The sequence below is a fragment of the Rasamsonia byssochlamydoides genome (genome assembly GCF_041956645.1).
Source record: "Rasamsonia byssochlamydoides strain NRRL 3658 unplaced genomic scaffold VTN77scaffold_60, whole genome shotgun sequence".
In the NCBI taxonomy this organism is placed as follows: Eukaryota; Fungi; Ascomycota; class Eurotiomycetes; order Eurotiales; family Trichocomaceae; genus Rasamsonia; species Rasamsonia byssochlamydoides.
The window spans coordinates 59,102-79,984 of record NW_027192443.1 but is presented as its reverse complement, the minus strand read 5'-3'; the positions used below and the strand labels follow the sequence as shown (position 1 = coordinate 79,984).

The window sequence follows — 20,883 nt, the reverse complement described above, 5'->3', positions numbered from 1 at the left end:
GTGCTGGATCATTTATTCATTAGCTGATCGTCTATACAAGCCAAAAAAGGAAATCAACAAAGACACCCAACCTAACCTACTAAAGAACGACACGACGCCATGTTCATCTTCACCTGTGGACATGAATTGGACAAGCCCTCACCCCTGCCTCGGAATTGGGGCAAACTGGGGGTTGTTCCTGAGTGTCGCGACATTCCTGTTCCGTGCAAGGAATGTCACACGATGCAGGTTATTTCTGCGGTCCGCTGGAATAACTGGTGTTTCAGGTCGGCTCTTACGTCCTTCAACGAAGAGATCCTTCGCCTTGTCGCCGATCCACAAAACAGAGGCAACCCCCAGGCTCAGGCACGCCTGGCGTATCTGAATAAGTGCAAGGACAAAGTCAGAGCCCAGTTTCGGAAGGATCACGAGGAGATCATGGCGCCATATGAAGAAAGATGGGGTAAACGGCTGTTCTGATCTGGAAATCTGTCTGCCTTGCCTTTATGGCTGCAAACAGGTAAGCACATTGATCCCCTTGTTGTATCCTTACCTGCTTCTAACTGCCTTCTCACGCAGCGATGATGTAGTGTACCTATGTGCCACTTCTAATTCTCAGACATTCATGCATATCACAACAAAAAATGTGGGACACAGCGTAGTGTGTATCCTTCGGAAGCAAGAGGCAATAATTGACCTGTAACTAGTGAAGGATTCTTTCTCAATTTTATCTTATCTTCCAATGAAATCAAAATACGAATAACAAAAAGCATACTCATAAGAACCTGTAAGATGAAGTTGTAGACAAGCAACAAGGGTCAACAGTAAAATTAATCATTGGTATCATCACTAAGCTGCACTTGATAGAAGAGAGCCACGTCAGGCCTGACGTGTTGAAGAAAGAGAGAAAGAGAAAGAAAGAAAGACAGCCTCCTCGCCGAGAACCTAAACCATTACAAGCACAAACCCATCTCATATCAGAACCCAAACTTCGATCCTAGAGCTGTTAAGCATTTGTGTCAGCTTATCATCCATAATATATACTTTTGTGATAAAATAGTATACAGATTGTGAGCAGGGATTGGAGGGAAACATTACCACCAAGAACAGCCTTCCTTTTTTGAGCCTGGATATACTTGTTCACATCTCTAGCCCAACTACTGCTGTTTTCCTCCAGTCTTTCCATGCTATCACCTGTGATACCAAGCCGTTCCGTTCGTTCTTGCACCTGCCGTTGCATATAAGCCCAGTAACTTTCGTTTTCTGAGCCAGAAGCTGAGCCTTGGGTCGTGGAACGGCCCTCTCGAAGAGCCTGACGTCGTTCACGTTCCTCGAGCCGCATTTGCTCCAACTCCTGCCTCGAAGGAGGTCGATCGGGACCAGCAACTGGATGAAAATGTCAGAGAAAGCAACCACTATAACTCCGCGTCTAGACTGGGTGAATAACATACTCAGCAGGTCCATGTCAGCTGGTGAAACATATTGAGTTCCTGCGATCCATTGCAGATTCGAAATTGTCGGCCGCGGAGGGATGACCGCCTCAGCATTAAACAGCTTGTCATCCGAAGGTTTCCTGTTGCCTGTCAGTTTTGATTTACCCGCATTAGGATCCAGCAATGTCACCCACAGTCCGGTTCCAGTGCCCCAGACGTTGAATATTGCAATTTCCGAAGGTCCAACCCAGCCGAGAACGTCGCCTGACGGAGATATCAGGGCCTCCGAAAGTCGTCTTACGTCCAAGATACTGCTGATCGCGGCGCACCCAATCTCCTTGAGAGCCGGAATCGAATACGCGTGAGCATTTCCGTCTCCAAAGAGGCCAACGAGACTGTAACCTCTGCCCTCAGTTTTTACAACAGCCGCAGAATCGCACAGTTTGTCGTCCCATTCCTTGGAAGCCCCTTTCGATGTTGCGGGTTTGAAGATCCTGCAACCGGATGGAGTTACGGCCACAACAACTCCATGAACTTTGATGCCATTTCTCAGACCGGACACGGCTGTTGGGGTCGCCAGCGCCGGGCTACCCGAGTTTGCGTCAATAGGATTGATGCTAATGACTTTATCCTCAAGTGATATAGCCCCGACGAAGGAGACCGAGTACGTCCCATTGCTTGCAGGCAAGATCTTAAAGGTAGCGAGGTTGCCCCGATTCGTTCCAACAAAACAACAGATGCTCGAATAATCTAGACAACATTGTCAGCGTTACCTTTTAGAATAGATAAGTATCTCTTCTAGAGTACCTTCTCCTTCCAGAGTCAAAACACCAAACTCAATGCAGGTAGGCCATTCCGCAGGTGGACCATCTTGCGTGCGACTTTTCCTTATGCTACTTCGCTTATTCTGTGCCTTCACAAATTCACGGATATCGGCATTATATATGATCGCAGGACCGCGGAGATCGACGACCACAAGATTACCCTCTTCGAAACCAGCACAAACAAATCCAACGTCGCTCTGTTTGAGTGCTGTGGCGGGCCCATGGTGCGTTTCCAAGAGGGTTAACGGAAGCAGTCCATCCCTTAGAGTTGGATCGGTCCTGTGTGTAATATTCGTTAACTTCCCCGGACCCTCGTTTGCCCCTGCAGGAAGCTCGCGTCCAACGTTCTGGTTTCGTCCCCATCTGAAGACTACAATCTCTCCACTTCTGAGACCAACCGACAATTCACCCGAAGCGCCTGAAAAAGACATCAGAGTGATATCGATGTTTCCGTCGCGACCGACGGCGCGAGGCAAATCTGCCTGGACCACCTCGCCGTTTTCTATCTCATCATCATGGCCAGCATCCCAGAGACGAATCACCCCATCAGCATGGGCCGTTACCGCGATATTACGATCTTCAAAACGCTTCAAGGGCTTTTTACTCTCGGCGCCTCCAAGGAGGAACCTTGGGCCTTGAGATCGTTTCTCTTTCAACCCGAGCCAATTCGATCGACTAACAGTAGCCAGGACCATCTTGCTCACGAACGGATGGACGAAGGAGAGCGAGATGTGGAGCATATTTGTAGGTGAGATAGGGTGGCCATTAGGAAAGCTAAGGGTGACTAATTCTCCGGATGATAGCAGAGCGATGATGGCAATTGGATCCTGGGCACCGGCAAAGTAGGGCGACGAACGCGGAATAAGACAGAAATCAACAACTTCTGCACCCGGAGGCGTTGGAAGATTGATCTGACGTCTGGGCGTCTCAAAGTATTTCGAGAGCATTTGCCAGGAAGATGTCTGATAATTCGGTGTCACTCCGAGATCCAAGAAGGTCAGTCCTTTGCTTTTTTCAGTCGTCGGCCGACCACCGGCAATCAATAGGCCTGTATCTTCGGGGTTCTCTTTTGCACACCAGGCAGCTTGAAAGATTGGTTCTTTGAGTGAAAAGGTCCCTGGGGTCAGTCCTCGACTCTCTGAACGTGACCCTGGCCGGTCAATATTGACGTCTTGGATAGTCCTGGCCATTACCATTCGACCATCCTTGGCGTCCCAGAAAACCAGGCTCGTATCTTCATGAATGGTTAAGACAAATGTGTTTGTGGGATGCCATAGAGCCTTGGTCAGTTTTGGTTTGCGTGCTTCGCGTGAGCGAGTCGGATCCGAGTCACCACCCGCAGCACCCGCAGGAACTTCATACTCGAAATACTTTTGGGGTATGTTCTGTTTCACAGAAAATATAACAGCCCCTTCTGGGTATCCAATAAGAATCTTTCCAATGTCTCTCGGTGCGAATGCGAGGGACACGACCGGAACAAGCCGCACTCGCGGATTCCGCTCTGACCACAGATTCGGTATTTTGAAGGGGGTCAACATTTCACGATCGAGATCGTACGCAATGACCTCGCCTAGACCAACCAATAAGTCTTCGAACTTTTCAGAGAATTCTTCCATGGACCCTGATACTTACCATTCTGGAGGCCAAGAAAGGCGTAGTCAAGACTCGGATCAGTCAGTAACGCAGTGACATTACTTGGAGGAGTATAGGATATAAGCATCCGTTTCGTCTCGAGCGAAAAGACACAGACGTCATTCTTCGAATCCACGCTGACTAGTTTGTCGGCGCAGAACTGGAGGAATTTGGCGGATGCTTTGCGTGGGAAATTGAAGACAACGGAGACCCGTCGCTGTCCAAAGACATAAATCTGCCCGCTACCGAATTGAGTGTCATTGGTGCCTACGGCGAGGAGAGACTGGACAGGATCGTATGCGATCGCACTGATCTGGGAGTTGATTCCGTATCGAGCAAACTAAATCTGGATGTCAGTTTCGAATCCTTTTAGGAGCTCCCCGGAGAGGAAGTGCTACATCATCAATCGCGAAGAGGTCTGGCGACAACCCTTCGGACAGGTCATTTTGGATGCCCGCTTGCTTGCCTCTGAGGAAGTGAGCCATCAAGGGCAAACGTCGCCAATAGGCGGATTAGAGAGGAGAATATGCTGCAAGCGATAGACAGGCAAGCATTCAACGAGCGAGCGGAATTACTGAGAACTGTTGAAGTCGTTGAGGCTGTCCTAGGAGGTTCCGCCCCTCACTGTTCCGCGGCTGAAAGAAGGGCCGGAAAGGTGATGCATGTGGCTTGGCAATCCGCCCCGCGCCAAGTGGAAGGAACACTTTGCAATCCCTCCCTCAAGGTCCCTTATCGGGCAGATAACAATGATTTCCGTTCTTTAGGCTACGCAGAAAGTTGGGAAACTTCCGGGCCCTCTGAATTACAAGTGTTTGGATCCGTTGGTGAGATTTATGGTGAACAAGCCTTAAGGTCTTCCTTGGCTCGACTGGATTGAAGAGAAAACATCTGGTCTACTCCAGGGACTTTTGGCCCGTAGGTTTATAAACCTACTATATAGTTTTTATTTCCTTTTCAGGTAAGTTTTCTACCTATAATTTTGCTATATTCCTTGCCATTATGCCTTATTCTTTACTGTATTACATGTACAGTACATTCTATACCTCTCACCATATCTCTCGTCATATTTTTTTTTCCAAACGGGCCGTCACATCGTAAAGATCTGAGATGGAAAGGGCGGGACGCATCATTCGTATTCCGTGGCTGCCATGTCCTTGAGAATCTCTGTTAGCCTCCTTCGCGCCTGAATCTCGCTTGGACTGTTGTTGTTGCGATAGTAGAGTTCCGTGATCTTATACACGTAGCGGTAGCAGGCATAGCTGAACGTGGTCAGTTTCAATCGCAGAAACTAGTTTAGAGTCTAGTCAGAGATAACGTACAGGAGAAGACGGATGTGCTGGGACCGCTCGTCTGGGAGACTCGAGCCAAAGCCGTCAAAAAGGGCATCTGACGGGTTTTCAAAAACCTCAGCCATCAGGACGTCACCCCAGAGGGCACTGCCAAAGTCTACAATGCCCGTCAATTGTCTCAGCTCTGGATCGACAAGGACTTGAGAAGGTCGGCCGAAGTTGACAATCACGAGGCGTGGCAGTGTGATTTCTTCCAGTGTAGGAGCAAGACGAATGACTTGTCGTCGGATCTCCGCATATGGGAGATGAATGAACAGGTCCTCCGCATCACGAAGCACCTCTTCAAAAAGAGAAAGGAAGGCTTGACGCCACGAATAGCTCCCCGCCCCAAAAGCAACTTTCTCAAGGGGCCCAAATGACGCCGAAACGTGTTGACCGATCACATTAACTAAGAAACCCAAATGTCGCTGGATGTCCTTCCGATTTTCGGATGTGAGTAACGGCTCCATTTCGAGAAGCGTAGAACCTCTCACATGCTGCCGTAACAGAAATGCCGTACCCAGAGAGCCACCTTGAGGGTTATAATGAAAGAGCTGAGGGATACAGGGATTCGCACATTGCCCGAGTAATGCGAGTGCTCGAGCCTCAGTCTCCAAAGAGAGGCGTTCCCGACGAAGTAGAGGTATTGCAGATGATGGTGAGGATTTTAGAACTAATTGCAGCCCATTCGACAGTTTTAGCAGGCGAAGATGATGGATGTGACCCTCCAAGATATCCACATTCTGGATATGGACCGTGGGAGGAAACAATAATTGAACCACATTTTGAAGTCTACTTGACTCCGACACACCAGGAGACATGGGAGCAGAAACACTGATATCCTGGGGTATTTTGGAGAAGGAATGACCGTCAAATATCCCAAATGGAGGTAAATACATTTCTACAACTAGGACGAGGAGAATGAAGAAGTAAAAAAAAAGAATAGATTAAAAATGAATTCTCGGCTGATAGAGACATCAAGTTTCATTCCACACAATGACAAAGTGCGACGTTAAAGAAGGCTAAGAACTATCAAAGAAAAGAGATGTTTTGACTGACATAGAAGGCCACATCGTAAGTAACTGGGAACACCCTTACGGACGAATGAACCGCAAGACAGGGGCGGAATCCGCCAACATATTCCGTAGATAAAAAGCAATACCGAATCATGGGTGGCGTTAGTGCATCCTTCCGGGGATTCCATCCGTGATCGGACGTTCTCCGCCAGATATGGTACACCCAGGTGGATTCGAAAGAAAGGAAAACGGCCAGCTCAATGCACTGAGATTCAGATGATGGCTGGAAAAGAGGACGAGCTAACCATGAACGGCTTGTGATCGTCTGAGACCGAGGTCAGCGGTCAGCAGCATGCAGCAGAACACTTGCAGGACGACAAATGATTCAGATAGATCCAGACAACGCTGAGATGAGCCATTGATAATTAATCGCCGTGATTCTGAGACTCGCCTAGGGCTCCTCGACTAAGGAAGGCGCTGTTTCGACCCGGTACGTTGCCCTGTCCCCTCGCTTGGCGCCGCCAATCACAGGCCCGCATTGGCGAGAAGCCAAATTAAACAGTTCGGGACCTGCAAATAATAATAATGGGGACATCCACACCTCCAGGAACTTGTGACAATAATCTAGGGGGTCTTCTGATGGAAGAAGTGTCCTCACAGACGAGCGTGCTCCCCATGGCGTTTTACGAGATCGCGTGTCATGGACTCACGGCAGCCATCCGTAGTGTTGATCAAGACCCGGATGACTTGGGTAAAATAATTTCGACTTTCTCGAGACGATGGGATTTACATCCATGGATATGCCAAGTCTTCTTCGCGCGACGCTAAGCACATGAATGTTTGGAGAACGTGAAGGCGCCTGGGCTCTCCCGTCAAGTTAGCGAGCGGTCAACAATAGATTACTTTGATACGGAAGTAGTCTTGGGTACCTGGATGGCACCGGTCGTCCTGACAGGATATTATTACGCGTCATTTCAATTAAACATGATTGCTATCTGCCAATGACCTTTCTGATGTTAACTCCGCAGCGTCATGTTGCGGGAATCGGTGAGACCATTCTTGTACAGAGGACTCTGTAGCCAGGCCCCAGTCATCGCAACAGTTATATAATGAAGAAGGCTGCGCGTCAGAATCAAGCGCCTGTTGTTACCATCATGGTCTAGCATTTGCTAAGCCTCGGGTTGTCGAGACGCCTGTGGCTTCGGGGTTGGACTGTAAATCTCAGCTAGGTTGAACCGCTTCAGTTTATCATAATCGCTCCCGACCACGCTCATTCCAATAACGTTCTGCATTGCATACGGTCAACAACAGGCTCAAGAAAGAATTCACAATCAAGGTATTTGTTGAAGGAAGGATGCATATATGTGTACGAGGGAAAGACTCACTTGAAAAACGTCGACCAAAATCATCAAGTCATAGTTTTTGAGGTCAACACTGTGTTCTGTACCGACTGCATCCGCCACGGTTTTGATAATGTCATCCCTGTTGAATTGCTCATTGTTCCTGATAGTGGGGCGGATAGCGTACTGTTGCAAAAGAAACTATCAGCTGTGTGGACTACACCTGCTAAATTCGCTCCAAAAATTTGCTATTCCATCACATCGTGGTATCATCCTCAACTGCCACGAGTCTCGAATGGCTAATGGTCATGCATATGTGAGAGTTAACTAACCTTCTTGGGCCCACCTCCTGCATGGAAATGGGGTTGGAGGATCTCTTTCGCGAACTCGGACAGGTCGACCTTGAGAGTCTTGCGAATCGAGGTGACTGGCGTCATTCGCTTAATCCAACGGCTTTTTTTCTGGTCAGGGTTCGCTTGCGCATCCAGACAAAGACCGTGGACCAGTTGAACAGGGTCTATAGATTTATCCACCCGAATAAAGCTCACTGGGGTCACAGTTAATCGCAGCATCTAACTCGAATTGACGGTCGTGACGGACTTACAACAAGGAATATCCAATTTGATGGCTTGAAAGAGCCGAGGAGTGGCTGACTTTGGTTGCAGACCTTCGACCTCTTTCTTGATCTGCGCTTCAATGTCGTCGACACCATCTTCTTCCGACTCGACGTCGGGCGATCCTTGGTCGCCTCTAGATGCTTCAGTGCTCTAATTTAGTATGGTTGTGTTAGTGGATTTGAAATGCTGCCTACCAGACCAAGACAGGGCGGAATGTTTCTGTGTTGCTGACCTGAGTGAAGAGATCGATTGCTTCCGCAAGACACTTGCTCTCTTTGCCCATATCACAAGTCAGAAAGACACCCGAATCACCGTTCTCGATGGTGGTTCGGCCACTCTGTGCAGCCATCTGTTTCCTCCATTTGCCGCCCCCCTAAAGCGAGTCAGTCGCTCCTTCAGTTTCTCGATGGGAAGGGGTCAATAGCATATGCATCTGGAAAGCATTTGCGAGGTAAGAGCCTACTTGCCACACTGCAGAATGCTACGAAGCGAGATCTATGTCACTCACCTTTCTTCTCTTGGACGACCTGTCTGACGGTCGATCCGCCAGTTTTCTCTTACCCTTCTCGGACATTTGTGCGGTCAGCTAGAAAGAAGGAAAGGAAAATGCAGCTATGCACCGTGAGGATCAGATTTGGCTGAAGTAGAGCCCCAATTATTCAATAATAATATTCAATCGTGATCTTTTCCTGTGTGATTTATTCAGTCAAGAGGCTAGGGCCAATCTGATTTGGGACAGGCACAAGCCGCAACATGATCAGCGCGTCTGGTCTCGGCCCGCGAAAAACGTTACAGTAGGCAGTATTGACCAATAATATCACTTACTAACTACTGCTCCGTCCCATACGGAGGAGAGTCGCGCGTCGGAGATAAGAACACCCCGCGACCCGCTATTAACTTCAGACCAGAGAGTGCTTAGGCACTCAAGAGATCTGAAGCTCCAACTCTTGGAGCTCTTCTCAAACAAGAATAATAATCATCTTTGATTGCTGCCAAAGACTCAACTCCGTGACTCTTCCAATGCGCTGATACTTCCTTCACGTGATCTGCTGCAAGCTCCGTCGGCGACAATGCGCCCGTACGTCATAATCTCTGGCGCTGGCCAGAGTCTCCCATATACAATGAGTTACATCATGACTAAGTAACGGAGCTGACGGGGGCTTGCTGCCCCTGTGGCTCGACACCGTTGAAATGTGCTTTATATAGCAATAGCCAGTTCGCTGGTCTTTCTTGCATTGCGTTCCGTCTGTTTACAAAAAGCTAGGATTTGAGTGAGTTCGTCCATACGGTGATTGTCCCGTCAATATAGCCATGGCATCCTACGACATTGTTACAAGGGAGCTAAAGCAGCCTATCGACGTCGCAGAATATCTCTACCGCCGCCTTTATGAGGTTGGGATTCGTTCAGTCCATGGCGTCCCTGGTATTCTTTTTTTTTTCTTTTTCTTTCTCTCTTTTTCTTTTTCTTAAAACTTTGAAGCCAGACTTCGCAAACTGATACTGACGGATATTATTATTAGGCGATTATAACCTTGTATCATTGGATTACATACCCAAGTGCGGCCTTGAATGGGTGGGCAATTGTAACGAGCTCAACGCTGGTACGTTGGTTATGTCGCCGATGGAAAGGTGACAGAGATTGATTCCAGCCTCTAGGATACGCCGCGGATGGTTACGCCCGAGTGAACGGAATTGCTGCTTTGGTCACGACCTTTGGGGTGGGCGAGTTGTCTGCCCTCAACGCCATTGCAGGAGCCTATTCTGAATATGTCCCAATTGTTCATATTGTCGGACAGCCCAGTACCATAGCTCAGCGTGATGGGAGGCTTTTGCATCACACTCTCGGCAATGGTGACTTCAACGTGTTTGTGGATATGAGCGCTGGCATTTCATGCTCAGTGGCTAGGCTCAACAATCCCTATGAGGCTGCCACATTGATTGACAACGCGATCCGGGAGTGTTGGATTCGCAGTAGACCAGTCTATATCGCTCTTCCAATGGACATAGTTCAGGGGAAGGTGGAAGGCGAGCGATTGAAGACTCCAATAGACCTCACCAGACCTCCGAACGATCCAGAGAAAGAGGAATACGTGGTTGATGTGGTCTTGAAATATCTGCATAGAGCGAAGAATCCAATCATCCTTGTCGACGCTTGTGCTATCCGGCACCACGTTCTACAAGAAGTTCATGATCTCGTTGAGGCTTCTGGCTTACCCACCTTTGTAGCCCCGATGGGCAAGGGAGCGGTGGATGAGACACATCGCAATTATGGTGGCGTTTATGCCGGTGACGGGTCCAATGAGGGCGTGCGGGAGATCGTCGAATCTTCTGACCTTATCCTCAGCATTGGTGCGATCAAGTCTGACTTTAATACTGCCGGATTTACGTACCGGATCGGACAGCTCTCCACTATCGATTTTCACAGCACCTATGTGCGAGTGAGATACTCGGAGTACCCTGATATCGACATGAAGGGGGTTTTACGGAAGGTCGTCCAGGGAATAGGAAAATTGAACACTAGTCCCGTTCCCCAGATCACAAATGCTGTCCCCCAAAAGGAACAGAACTCCACTGTGACATCTATAACTCACGCGTGGTTGTGGCCCACTGTCGGCCAATGGCTGAGAGAGAAGGACATTATCATAACGGAAACAGGGACTGCGAATTTTGGTATCTGGGAGACCAGATTTCCGAAAGGGGTAACAGCGCTGAGTCAAGTTCTGTGGGGCAGTATTGGCTATTCAGTTGGAGCTTGTCAGGGCGCTGCATTGGCAGCAAAGGAAAGAAACAACCGTCGGACAATCCTTTTCGTGGGAGATGGGAGCTTCCAGTTCACTGTACAGGAAATGAGTACGATACTGAGGCGAGGATTGAAACCGATCATGTAAGTCCCGGAACCTGGGTGCAGAAGGATTCCCTTCCGTCTCCAGATGGCGCATTGACTCAGTCCAGATTCGTGATCTGCAACAATGGGTACACTATTGAGCGTTACATCCATGGCTGGGAAGAGAGCTACAATGACATTCAACCATGGAGATTCATAGATGTCCCTTCGACCTTTGGCGCTAAGAAGGCCGAATACAAGACATACCAGGTGAAGACCAGGGATGAACTGAAGACGCTCTTTAAGGATGAGGAGTTCTCTTCTGCTCCGTGTCTACAAGTGAGTAGCATATCGAAACCAGACCCGAGGATCAGTTTTGCTGACTCGTTTAGCTCGTGGAATTGTATATGCCGCAAGAAGATGCCCCTGCGGCTCTGAAGACGACAGCAGCAGCCGCTAAGAGAAGCAATGCGAAGGCATAGGAATGGGAGTTTTATCACGTGTACTTCGACCCGAATGGTATGTGGCGGAGGTTTGAGCAGGAGGGTAGTGGTATCCCGACTGCTTGGCTCCTGGATCTTTCTTCACGACGTATGTGCACCGACGTATGGACTCACTGAGCTCCTCACATTTGTTGTAAGGCCTAGTTTCAGTCTCCCATGGATAACGAGACGAATGCATCAACATTATGTAGCTATAAGGGTTGCTTAACCAAAGGTGATTAGAGTTTGTGACACTGTTCAGTCTATTATTTCGAGAAAGTAATAGCACAAATGAGAGAATCCGATTCAAGTCGCCTAGGCTTGTCAACGTGGACAGTGCCAACCAGGGCTGTGTCGAGGCCTTTCTTTCAGGTTGAAAGATCATGGATCGACCGCTTTGTGTTGTCGACGCGGTGGGTCTGCGGCTGTCGGTCTGTGCCACGTGATTTTGGATAAGCCGCTACGCCAGTATAGATGCTTGGCCTAATAGGTAGCTCCGCTCCCAAGTCTTCGCGACCGATCGTCAGATGAATGACTTGGACAGCAAGATTGGGACCTGAGCGGGGCTTCTCTTCCTCCCTGCGTTGATGATCTTGGAGCCCGCCTCCCCAAGTTGGAGAGACTCAACCTTCTATCAAATTTTGTTGGTAAGTTTCTATTGGTCTCGACACAGACTCGAGCTGTGTTGTCGATGCAGTCTCGTGATAATTCATACTGCCCCCTTTTGTATCTTTTCTCAGAAAGTCTCATGACCGGTCTATCAATCTGTCTTCTGACGCTCTAGAGAGATACAGGGTGACAGGGACTTCTCAGCGCTCTTTCTCCATGTTTGCAGATCCCTGGTGATCGGCATTGGCGGTCGATACATCGTCACGTTTCAGGGAGGCATACCAGCGACTTCCTTTCCTCTCGGCATTCGATTTTGTCCAAACTTCAGTCGATCTGTCTTGGTCATCGCATGCTTGGAGATGACGTTTAGTTGGACCTGGATGAGAATTCTTTCGTGCTACATATCCTCTAAGTGAGCATCGCAGATATTGGTTCGGGTCAATGAATTAATTCGCCTGGAAGGTGACGGCATTTCGAGTTTCACCGGTGCATGGCTGGGAAGACGAGTCTCTGTGGACGGATCTATTTCGAATCGGGGCCCTCTTTCCCTGAGAAAGGATAAAGGTCTTGTCCTCGTTCGAGATCATCCATACCGACATCATGGATGGTCAGCGACCGCAATATATCCCACCACCTCCTCCCCCGTCGATGTCGCAACCGAACCCATCACATATCATTCCTTTACCACCACCGCCTCCTCGACTCCCATCCACGCAATCACACAACATAGTCCCTCCACCCCCGCCGGGTCCTCCTCCAGGAACAGGCTATGGAGTCCCGTCAGGATGGCAGAATTGGGCAAGGCAAGGGATGCCGCAAAGCTTTCCACCCCCTCCTCCCCCACCTCCGTCCCTACTCCCTTCGAGTCAGCCACAATCCTTAGCATACAATCGTCAACCGGCTCCATTGTCAATTCCCCCTCCGCTTGTTTCGTCTGAAACACAACCTCTCACTTCCGCAACATATATTCCTGCCGGGGAATCTTTTGGACCGGGTGTAGGGATACCCCCGTTGTTCGACTCGCATACACGTGCGAATTATGATAGCTATGGTCATTCTGGAGCAACAGACAGGCAGAAGCCTTCTGGAACCCAATCTTATACGTTGCACGACAACATTCATGAGCTGGTGTCTCCGGGCCTTTCGACGGCTGTTACACTGAATCCTCAACAGTCAAATACGAGTCACGGCAACGAAGTGTCCAGAACTCCGAGTCATCGTCATAATGCCAGCAGCACCTCTCTCGGAGGCATGTCACCAAGCGAGGCTGCTATCCAATGGCCGCTCGAGCGAGTTCTAGCTTGGCTTGCCAAGAATGGGTTCTCAAAAGACTGGCAAGAGACGTTCAAGGCCTTGGAGATTCAAGGTGCTGACTTCCTCGAGCTTGGCCATGGTGCCAACGGCAGGGGTAACCTTGGAAAAATGCATCAGGTGGTTTACCCTCAGTTAGCAAAGGAGTGTGCCAAAAGTGGCACCGGGTGGGATCAGGCCCGGGAACGTGAAGAAGGAAAGCGCATGCGCAAGCTCATCCGCCAGATCCATGACGACGGAAATAGCGATACGGCAAATTTGCTGCAAAAGCGCCGTGAATCCCAGCCACTCTTGACCAGCGCCTCTACAGATGGAGGTTTGGAAAATTCCCCCAATCTTGGCTGGGAGACGCTTGCCGTCAGCTACAGTGGTGGAAGTATGGAAAACACTTCCAGCCAGCATCCCGCTCACCGAGCACAACCTTCTGGTCTTAACAAACACAATGTTCAGTTGCGTTCGGTAACTGCTCCTGTTGTTCCAAAACCAGACACTGGACCTAGCGATCTTACTGGCCCTGATTCCACGTCACATGTGCGTTCGGAATATTCTCGGAGTGCCCTCTCCAGCTTGGATGAATTTCGAAGACAAAGTCCTTCAGCGTACAGTGACAGTGGTCCTTTTCCACCTCCCACTCTTCGAACGCACGAAGACAGTCCGCAGAGCGGGAGTCCAGCTACTCAACATGCCATTCCTGCCCAGCCTGGGCTCACTTCATCCTCAACGAGTGACTTGCATGGCAAATACGAACACTCCCGAGGAAATAGCACTGATTCCATGCAGGGAGGGGGTCGTCCAACCTCGACAATTCCACGCTTTTACGAAGGTCGGAAGCAGAATCAGGATAGTGCTCGTTCATCAACTCAAGAGTCAAAGGAGCATGGCAAGAGTTTCTTGAACATCTTCAAGAAGAAGTCAAAATCCAACGATTCTTCTCATCCGTCCCCTGAGGAACAGAGCTTGGAGTCTCCGACGAGCCCTATCTACATGCGTCAAAACTGTCCTCATAGTCCGTTTGCCAAACCTGCCTACAATAACAGCGATATGTCGCTAGCAGACCGTCCACTATCCGGCTATATGTCTGACTACGAGAAGGGCTCGGCGCGAGGGAAGTCTGCCACCAAAAGCAAAAAATACATCTTTGCGACTTTGGATGGTTGGAATTACCGTTTGATAGATGTCACTGATATTGATACCGCAGAAGGCCTGCGAGCTGTCATTTGCCAGAACCTAGGGATCTTGGACTGGCAAAATGCTCAGATATTCTCCACCGAACCGGGACAGACTGAGCATGATGAACCTTTGAATGACACAGTGTTAACTCTCAGCCGGCGGGCAAAATCGGACGCTTTTGGTTCATTGAAGTTTTATGTTCGTGGCACTTATTCCCAAACGGGACCGGCCCCTCCCCATTTCACAGGACTTGGTGTATCATTTCCTGAGAAGAATGCCTCATCTCCTATTTCCGGACCTCATCATTTGCATAGGAAACCTCTTGATGAGGATGCCCTGAATCGTATATCAGCTCATACCCAAGTCAGGCCTGCTTCGCCCCTGCTTGGATCTCGACAACCGACCCTGAAGCCCGGCTCTGCTAACTCCGCTTCGCATGCTTCCACGCCGTCGTTATCTGAAGGCACTGTTGGCGATCAGAGCCAGGAAACAAGCGCTGATTTACATGCGCGGCAGGAGGAGTACAAGCGTGAAGTCGAACGGAAACAGAACGCATACTTGAAATCAAAACAGCCTCCTTCAATGCAGCCGCGAAAGGATGCTTATAGCGAGACTGGATACCGACGGGAAGGGGTCATTGACTTTGACTCTCCGCGCGTTTCTCCATATGAGGATAAGAGGCCCGAAAATCTTGTTCCTCTGCGCAAGCCTCCATCAGCACCTGCCGAATCCAATACGCTTAAGAAGGTCAATTCTTTAAGCAAAAGGTCGGGAGATCGTGGGCAGGTCCCATCCACGAAACAAGTGGAGATGTCAAAAGAGAGACCGCATAGTTTCATCACCGAAGAGACAACGGGTGATATCAGCAAGCAATCCACTGCTCCTATGGCGGCAGGTCTCGCAAGTGCGGGACAGACGTCTCAGCCAAGTCAGGCTGCTACCGATGCCGATTCCAGTACTGTTAAATCGAATGGGAAGACCCCAGTAACCGCTTCTTCAGAGTCAACTCCGCGACCAGCCTTGCAATCTCGCAAGTCCTTCGGCCCTGAATACGATTTTGAAGAGACGGAAGTTACCTTTCAACAATCCCCACTGCCAAAGGCTGGTTCAGATGATGAGGACGATTCAGATGACGGTCTCTTTGCAATTCCTTTGTCAACCAACAAAAACCAATCGAAGGATAAAGAACCAGTGGCGGGTTCTTCCGAAACTTCGTCGAAACCTCGAAAGCCTTCCCTTACAGTCAACACAGTGGCAAGATCTGGGAAAGGACTCTCTGTAAGCTTTAAATCTCCGAATACTTCAGATGAAATGTCCGCGAGACGATCATTTCGAAGCTCCGCTGCCGTGCCCAGTGAACTTAGAGCAGGCTATGGAGGATCTGGAGGGCCATCTAGCATTGTCGGCGCGGGCGCTTTTACATTGGATTCCCCCGAGGAGATGAGATTTCCGCGGAGAGATTCGTTCGCACGAGACGATGTCTGGGCAAGCAGACCCCCAGTCGAAGGTGTCATTGACCATCTAGACGACTTCTTCCCTGACATCGACCTGGACGAGCCATATCTGGCAGCAGCGGCGGTTTCTCCGCCCTCCTCTCCGACAGTGCCTCCTAATAGAGACGTACAAGGCTCCTACTCCTCACCCTCACATGCAGCCCGTAATGGCTCTGATAATTCGGGGTCAAATGAGTCATCCTCGAAAAATAATGCTGCCCAACGCAATGTTAATCGTTCAGGTGGCTTAACACGCATGAAGTCCATCAGAGAGGTTGCTAAGGGAGCCCAAGTCAATCGGAATCGCAGCGTGCATACTTCGAATAATAACGCAAAACCCGGCGAGATATTGCGCCGGAAGAGCACCAAAATGTTTGGAGCAAAGATCATGCAGATCAGCCCTAAGCCTGGGAGTCGCTTAAGTGAGCTGGATCCGATTCCTCAAAACAGCGTCGCACAAGATAATATTCCTCAAAGACAACAGACGTTCCGTATCATCCGTGGTCAACTTATTGGAAAGGGCACATATGGCAGAGTCTATCTTGGGATCAACGCTGATACCGGTGAGGTGCTTGCCGTGAAACAGGTGGAAGTGAACCCTAAAGCTGCCGGGCAAGATAAGGATCGGTTAAAGGAGATGGTGGCTGCCATGGATCAAGAAATCGATACCATGCAGCATCTTGAACATCCAAATATCGTTCAATATCTCGGATGTCACCGAAGTGAATTCTCTATTTCTATCTATCTTGAATATATTCCCGGCGGTTCGATTGGCAGTTGTCTTCGCAAGCATGGCAAGTTTGAAGAAAGCGTTGTCAAATCGCTGACACGCCAAACCTTGAGCGGCTTGGCCTACCTCCACGACCAGGGCATTTTGCACCGTGACTTGAAGGCCGATAATATTCTTCTTGACCTCGATGGCACATGCAAAATCTCTGATTTCGGTATATCAAAGAGGAGTGATAATATCTACGGAAATGACGCCTCCAACTCCATGCAAGGCTCTATCTTCTGGATGGCCCCTGAAGTTGTGCAATCTCAGGGGCAGGGTTACAGTGCGAAGGTCGACATCTGGTCTCTAGGCTGCGTGGTCTTGGAAATGTTTGCGGGCCGCCGACCATGGAGCAAGGAGGAGGCGATTGGTGCCATCTTCAAGCTCGGCAGTCTTAGTCAAGCGCCGCCGATTCCCGAGGACGTAGCTGTGAACATCAGTCCTGCCGCCCTGGCCTTTATGTATGACTGCTTCACAATGTAAGTATCTTCCGACAGGGACAAGTGATGGATGCGATAGATCACTAATGCGAACTGTGACCAGAGATACGTTCGACCGTCCCACTGCCGAAACTCTGCTCTCGAAGCATCCATTCTGCGAACCGGACCCGAATTATAACTTCCTTGAAACCGAGCTGTACGCAAAAATCCGTGACGTTCTTTGATGATGGAGGGGGGAGGCTCTTTAGTCCAATACTTGATTTCTTCTTGGCATGCTTTGTTTCTTATTTCTCCTGTCAGGCCCGGGCTGCTTTTCTCTGGTTGATCTCTTTTTCAAACATTCTCATCGGCTTTTTTATCAGCTTGTTATATATCACATTATTTCCTATGCATTTTAATAAGCTCTTTGCCCTGTGATTATTTTCTTTTTTTAACTTTCTGCTGTTTATTTTATCTGTTGGTCGATTTCTTTCTCCTTTTCTGTCTCATACACTAAGATACCTTTCTACCTTTCCTTCTGGTTTGACTGGTCCTTCCGTTAGGTGTTCTACAATACAAGCCCTTGAAATTCCGTGATGATTAGCAGGCAATAGGAGGATCTCGTTATTTAGTTAGTTACTATCTTATAGATAAAAGAATTACTTCTTATCTGAAAAAAAAATCGCCAATAAAATAAAAAGCCTCGTTCAGTAGCAGCTCAACTGCGTTGCCAATTTATTATCAATGCCAAAACGCTGTAAGTTATATATCGTAATTAATAACCTGATTACGTAGGTAGCTCGTATCTATTGGAAGCGTATGGTATCTACATGGCCACGTTCAGCAATAATAGTATGTATGAGGTATTCAGATACTGCCACTATTCCGGCTCCCGCTGCGGCTTGGACTTATATCCCCCTCTTCGCCGTCCTCGTTGCCATCGTCACGTTCGTCACGGTCGTCGTCTTCATCATCATAAGAACGAATCCCGGCGATACCAACCCGGAAGACCTCCTCGCTCCATTCTGCGAAGGTATCGACGTCCCAAACGGCGTCCTGGCGTCCTTTGCCCTTCTTACTGACGGGTTTCCCCTTGCTCCGCTCCGCAGAGGTGTATTTCTCGAAGAACTCTTCGTATATCTGGATGACGCGGTCCTGGACCGCGGCGACTAGAGTCTCCTTGGTCCGGGTGTCGTCTAGGTAGTCGTCCAGAGCTTGACGGAGGATCGGAACCTCTTTCTCGATGGCTCGAAGGGTAGGGCTGATGGCGCCGCCGCTTTCCATATTTTGCTTTTCGACGAACTTCGTTGGCAAGGAGGCCGTCATCTTCGTGGCGAAGTGGTTAGTGAAGTCGTTGATGACTGTCCTGAGTCTGCCGTCCAGCTCGACTTTGGCATCTAGCATGTTCTCCACCACGCGGGGAAGGAGACCGTGGCCGACAAGTTTCATAAGGTTCTTCGGATTGAATAAGCCACCGCGTTCCCGGAGTTCCCAGAAAGTATTGGTAACTCCCGAGAAGTCAAGCGAGATGTCAGGCGTCACGTATTCAATGTCGAAAGCGACGATCTGCTGCTTGAGGATCAGGAGATGTTTTATCAGGAACAACTGCCCGTCTACTACGGACGACTTGCTCGATATCTGAGCGCTGGCTTGATGGAGTGACACAGTAGTTTGGTGAACGATTTGATGGGCAAGATCGTCAAAGATGGTCGACTGTCGCACCTATTAGCAAGGGGGAAAAAAGGAATTATAATCCTTCGACAGCAAGGGACATACATTAACAAGTCGATAAATCCGGCTGAGAAGCCAGATAGCCTTCCGTAGTGTGGGATACCAAGCCTGGAATGCGGCCTGTGTGTCAAAATCCCACCATGCATCTTTTTCGGTGGGCGAGTCAATGTCCTCGTCGACAACTTTCGGAGTCTTTGGTAATGTAGTCTCTGTTTCCTGCTCTGAGACTTTCCGACCCGAAACTGGATTGGTAGTCGACGACAGAGACACCCGCCGATTGCGCGCGGGATAGTCAACGTCTTCCGGTCGTGGTTTAAACCTCTCAATTTCGTCGCGAAGAATCGCCTGTACTCGGAAGACAAGTCGAGTCTGTGCATCTTCAAGAGCAGGTTGGATCAAAACTGAGAAGTCCAATTGGTTTGGATCGGGGTATTCATTCTCATCTTCCGGATCTGATAGATACCGAGTTTGCAACAAAGTACAAAGTTGGCAAAGTTTAATAAGTTTCACTTCATGTATGATCCTCGGTCTCAGATGATCATAGAGAGGTTCACATATCGATTCCAAGAAATCGTACAAACCCGCCTGGCCGTGAAACCACTCTCCCCATAGTTCGAATTCATCCAAGCAAATACCACGGATGTAACTGATGCTGGCCCGAGCAAACGCTACGAGGTCTTTAGAAGTGCTGGGGGCTTGCGCGATACTGGCGAGCTTTTTCCGCACAAGCGGTATGATGAGTTTCCCGCGGGTCGCTGCAAAACTCGAATGAAGTTCGTTCATAAGACTTTGATATTCTGCTTCGGTTCCCTGCTCTGGATCCAATGGCGGGACAGCTCTCTTCTGAATTTCGAGACCGATTTGCTTCAATTCGGACGCACCGACACGGAATTTCGCATACAAGAGAGCGGACATGGTAGTGTCATTGAGTTGTCGGTCAGCGATTCTCTTTGAAACACCGGAAGAGATCTCTCGCAATGCTCCCACAAAGTGACCGCGTATGAGGGTAAGAGCGCGGGTCATTAATAGCTTGTATCGAGAGCGGTATATTTCGGCTTCCTTCTGCTCCGGCTGCATGCTGTCAGTTGCTCCACTCTGATATCTACTCTCAAGATGACCCTTACGTGGGCTTCCATGTAATCCAAACACTCGTCAAGGCGTCTTAGCATATCTGAAAACTCCTTCGATCGGACAGTCCTTCCCGCGCCCGGGGCGTTGAGCTTTCTAGAAGCAGGATCCAAGAACTCGTAATACTGGAGATTGTCACGAATATCATCCGCCAGTGCAGAATTCCGTTTCTGCGCAGAGAGAAGCCCTTCGCATTGCTTCTGGAAAGTGGAAGTTTGTAATTCGACTGCCCTGAACGATTCAGACAAGCTAGAAAGAAGCTCCAGCGTCGAGGACGTATCCGCAAGGAGAGTGTCGAGATGGGACTTGGACGCCTCAAGCTCATGAAGACAAGACCTAGCGACACAAGACATTAGATTCCATGCGAACCGGGATAGCAAACAGTGCATCTGAGGGGTAGCGCATACTGATACTCTTCATAGCTAGCTTCAAGCAGTCCATCCTCGATGTCATGATACCACCGGCTGAAATCAAGCTCATTATTTATCGTCTTCTTATTCGCTTCATCCTTGATCAAAAACTCGTGCTTTACATCCGGACCTGAGCTAGGCCTCTGTGATAGCCCCGACGGATCACTAGGACTCCGCACTCGTCCTGCGGAATGCGGACGCATCGTGGTAGTAAGCCCCGGCACTGGGGGCTGGACGAAGCCTTTCAGGACTTATACGTCTCCTTCAAACTGGAAATATACCAAGAGCAGGCCATTGGTCTCACCAACAGCTCGTCTGCTCCAGTCGTGAGAAATGAAGATACGAATGATCTGGTTTCAGCGATT

At 49.3% G+C, this 20,883-nt stretch overlaps 6 protein-coding genes across 6 annotated transcripts; 2 read left to right on the top strand and 4 right to left on the bottom strand.

The window, feature by feature from the left end:
- Positions 1 to 956: 956 nt before the first annotated feature.
- Positions 957 to 4,353, bottom strand: VTN77DRAFT_7501 (uncharacterized protein; the record flags this gene model as incomplete). Its single annotated transcript, XM_069423897.1, has 7 exons — positions 957 to 982; positions 1,078 to 1,365; positions 1,431 to 1,552; positions 1,607 to 2,162; positions 2,220 to 3,806; positions 3,869 to 4,208; positions 4,267 to 4,353. The coding sequence occupies 7 exons, from the start codon at positions 4,351 to 4,353 to the stop codon at positions 957 to 959; spliced, it is 3,006 nt and encodes a 1,001-aa protein (XP_069275398.1).
- Positions 4,354 to 5,168: 815 nt separating this feature from the next.
- On the bottom strand, positions 5,169 to 5,666 carry VTN77DRAFT_7500 (uncharacterized protein; the record flags this gene model as incomplete). Its single annotated transcript, XM_069423896.1, has 1 exon — positions 5,169 to 5,666. The coding sequence occupies one exon, from the start codon at positions 5,664 to 5,666 to the stop codon at positions 5,169 to 5,171; it is 498 nt and encodes a 165-aa protein (XP_069275397.1).
- Positions 5,667 to 7,381: 1,715 nt separating this feature from the next.
- Positions 7,382 to 8,743, bottom strand: VTN77DRAFT_7499 (uncharacterized protein; the record flags this gene model as incomplete). Its single annotated transcript, XM_069423893.1, has 6 exons — positions 7,382 to 7,498; positions 7,598 to 7,738; positions 7,885 to 8,099; positions 8,157 to 8,319; positions 8,402 to 8,542; positions 8,678 to 8,743. The coding sequence occupies 6 exons, from the start codon at positions 8,741 to 8,743 to the stop codon at positions 7,382 to 7,384; spliced, it is 843 nt and encodes a 280-aa protein (XP_069275396.1).
- A 737-nt stretch (positions 8,744 to 9,480) lies between these two features.
- Positions 9,481 to 11,475, top strand: VTN77DRAFT_7498 (uncharacterized protein; the record flags this gene model as incomplete). Its single annotated transcript, XM_069423892.1, has 5 exons — positions 9,481 to 9,592; positions 9,690 to 9,770; positions 9,826 to 11,053; positions 11,122 to 11,332; positions 11,386 to 11,475. The coding sequence occupies 5 exons, from the start codon at positions 9,481 to 9,483 to the stop codon at positions 11,473 to 11,475; spliced, it is 1,722 nt and encodes a 573-aa protein (XP_069275395.1).
- A 587-nt stretch (positions 11,476 to 12,062) lies between these two features.
- On the top strand, positions 12,063 to 17,494 carry VTN77DRAFT_7497 (uncharacterized protein; the record flags this gene model as incomplete). Its single annotated transcript, XM_069423891.1, has 4 exons — positions 12,063 to 12,122; positions 12,270 to 12,496; positions 12,642 to 17,309; positions 17,374 to 17,494. The coding sequence occupies 4 exons, from the start codon at positions 12,063 to 12,065 to the stop codon at positions 17,492 to 17,494; spliced, it is 5,076 nt and encodes a 1,691-aa protein (XP_069275394.1).
- A 622-nt stretch (positions 17,495 to 18,116) lies between these two features.
- Positions 18,117 to 20,721, bottom strand: VTN77DRAFT_7496 (uncharacterized protein; the record flags this gene model as incomplete). The annotated part of the gene is made up of 4 exons (XM_069423890.1): positions 18,117 to 18,962; positions 19,026 to 20,051; positions 20,105 to 20,444; positions 20,516 to 20,721. 4 exons carry the CDS (start codon positions 20,719 to 20,721, stop codon positions 18,117 to 18,119), a joined length of 2,418 nt encoding a protein of 805 aa, XP_069275393.1.
- Positions 20,722 to 20,883: the final 162 nt, after the last annotated feature.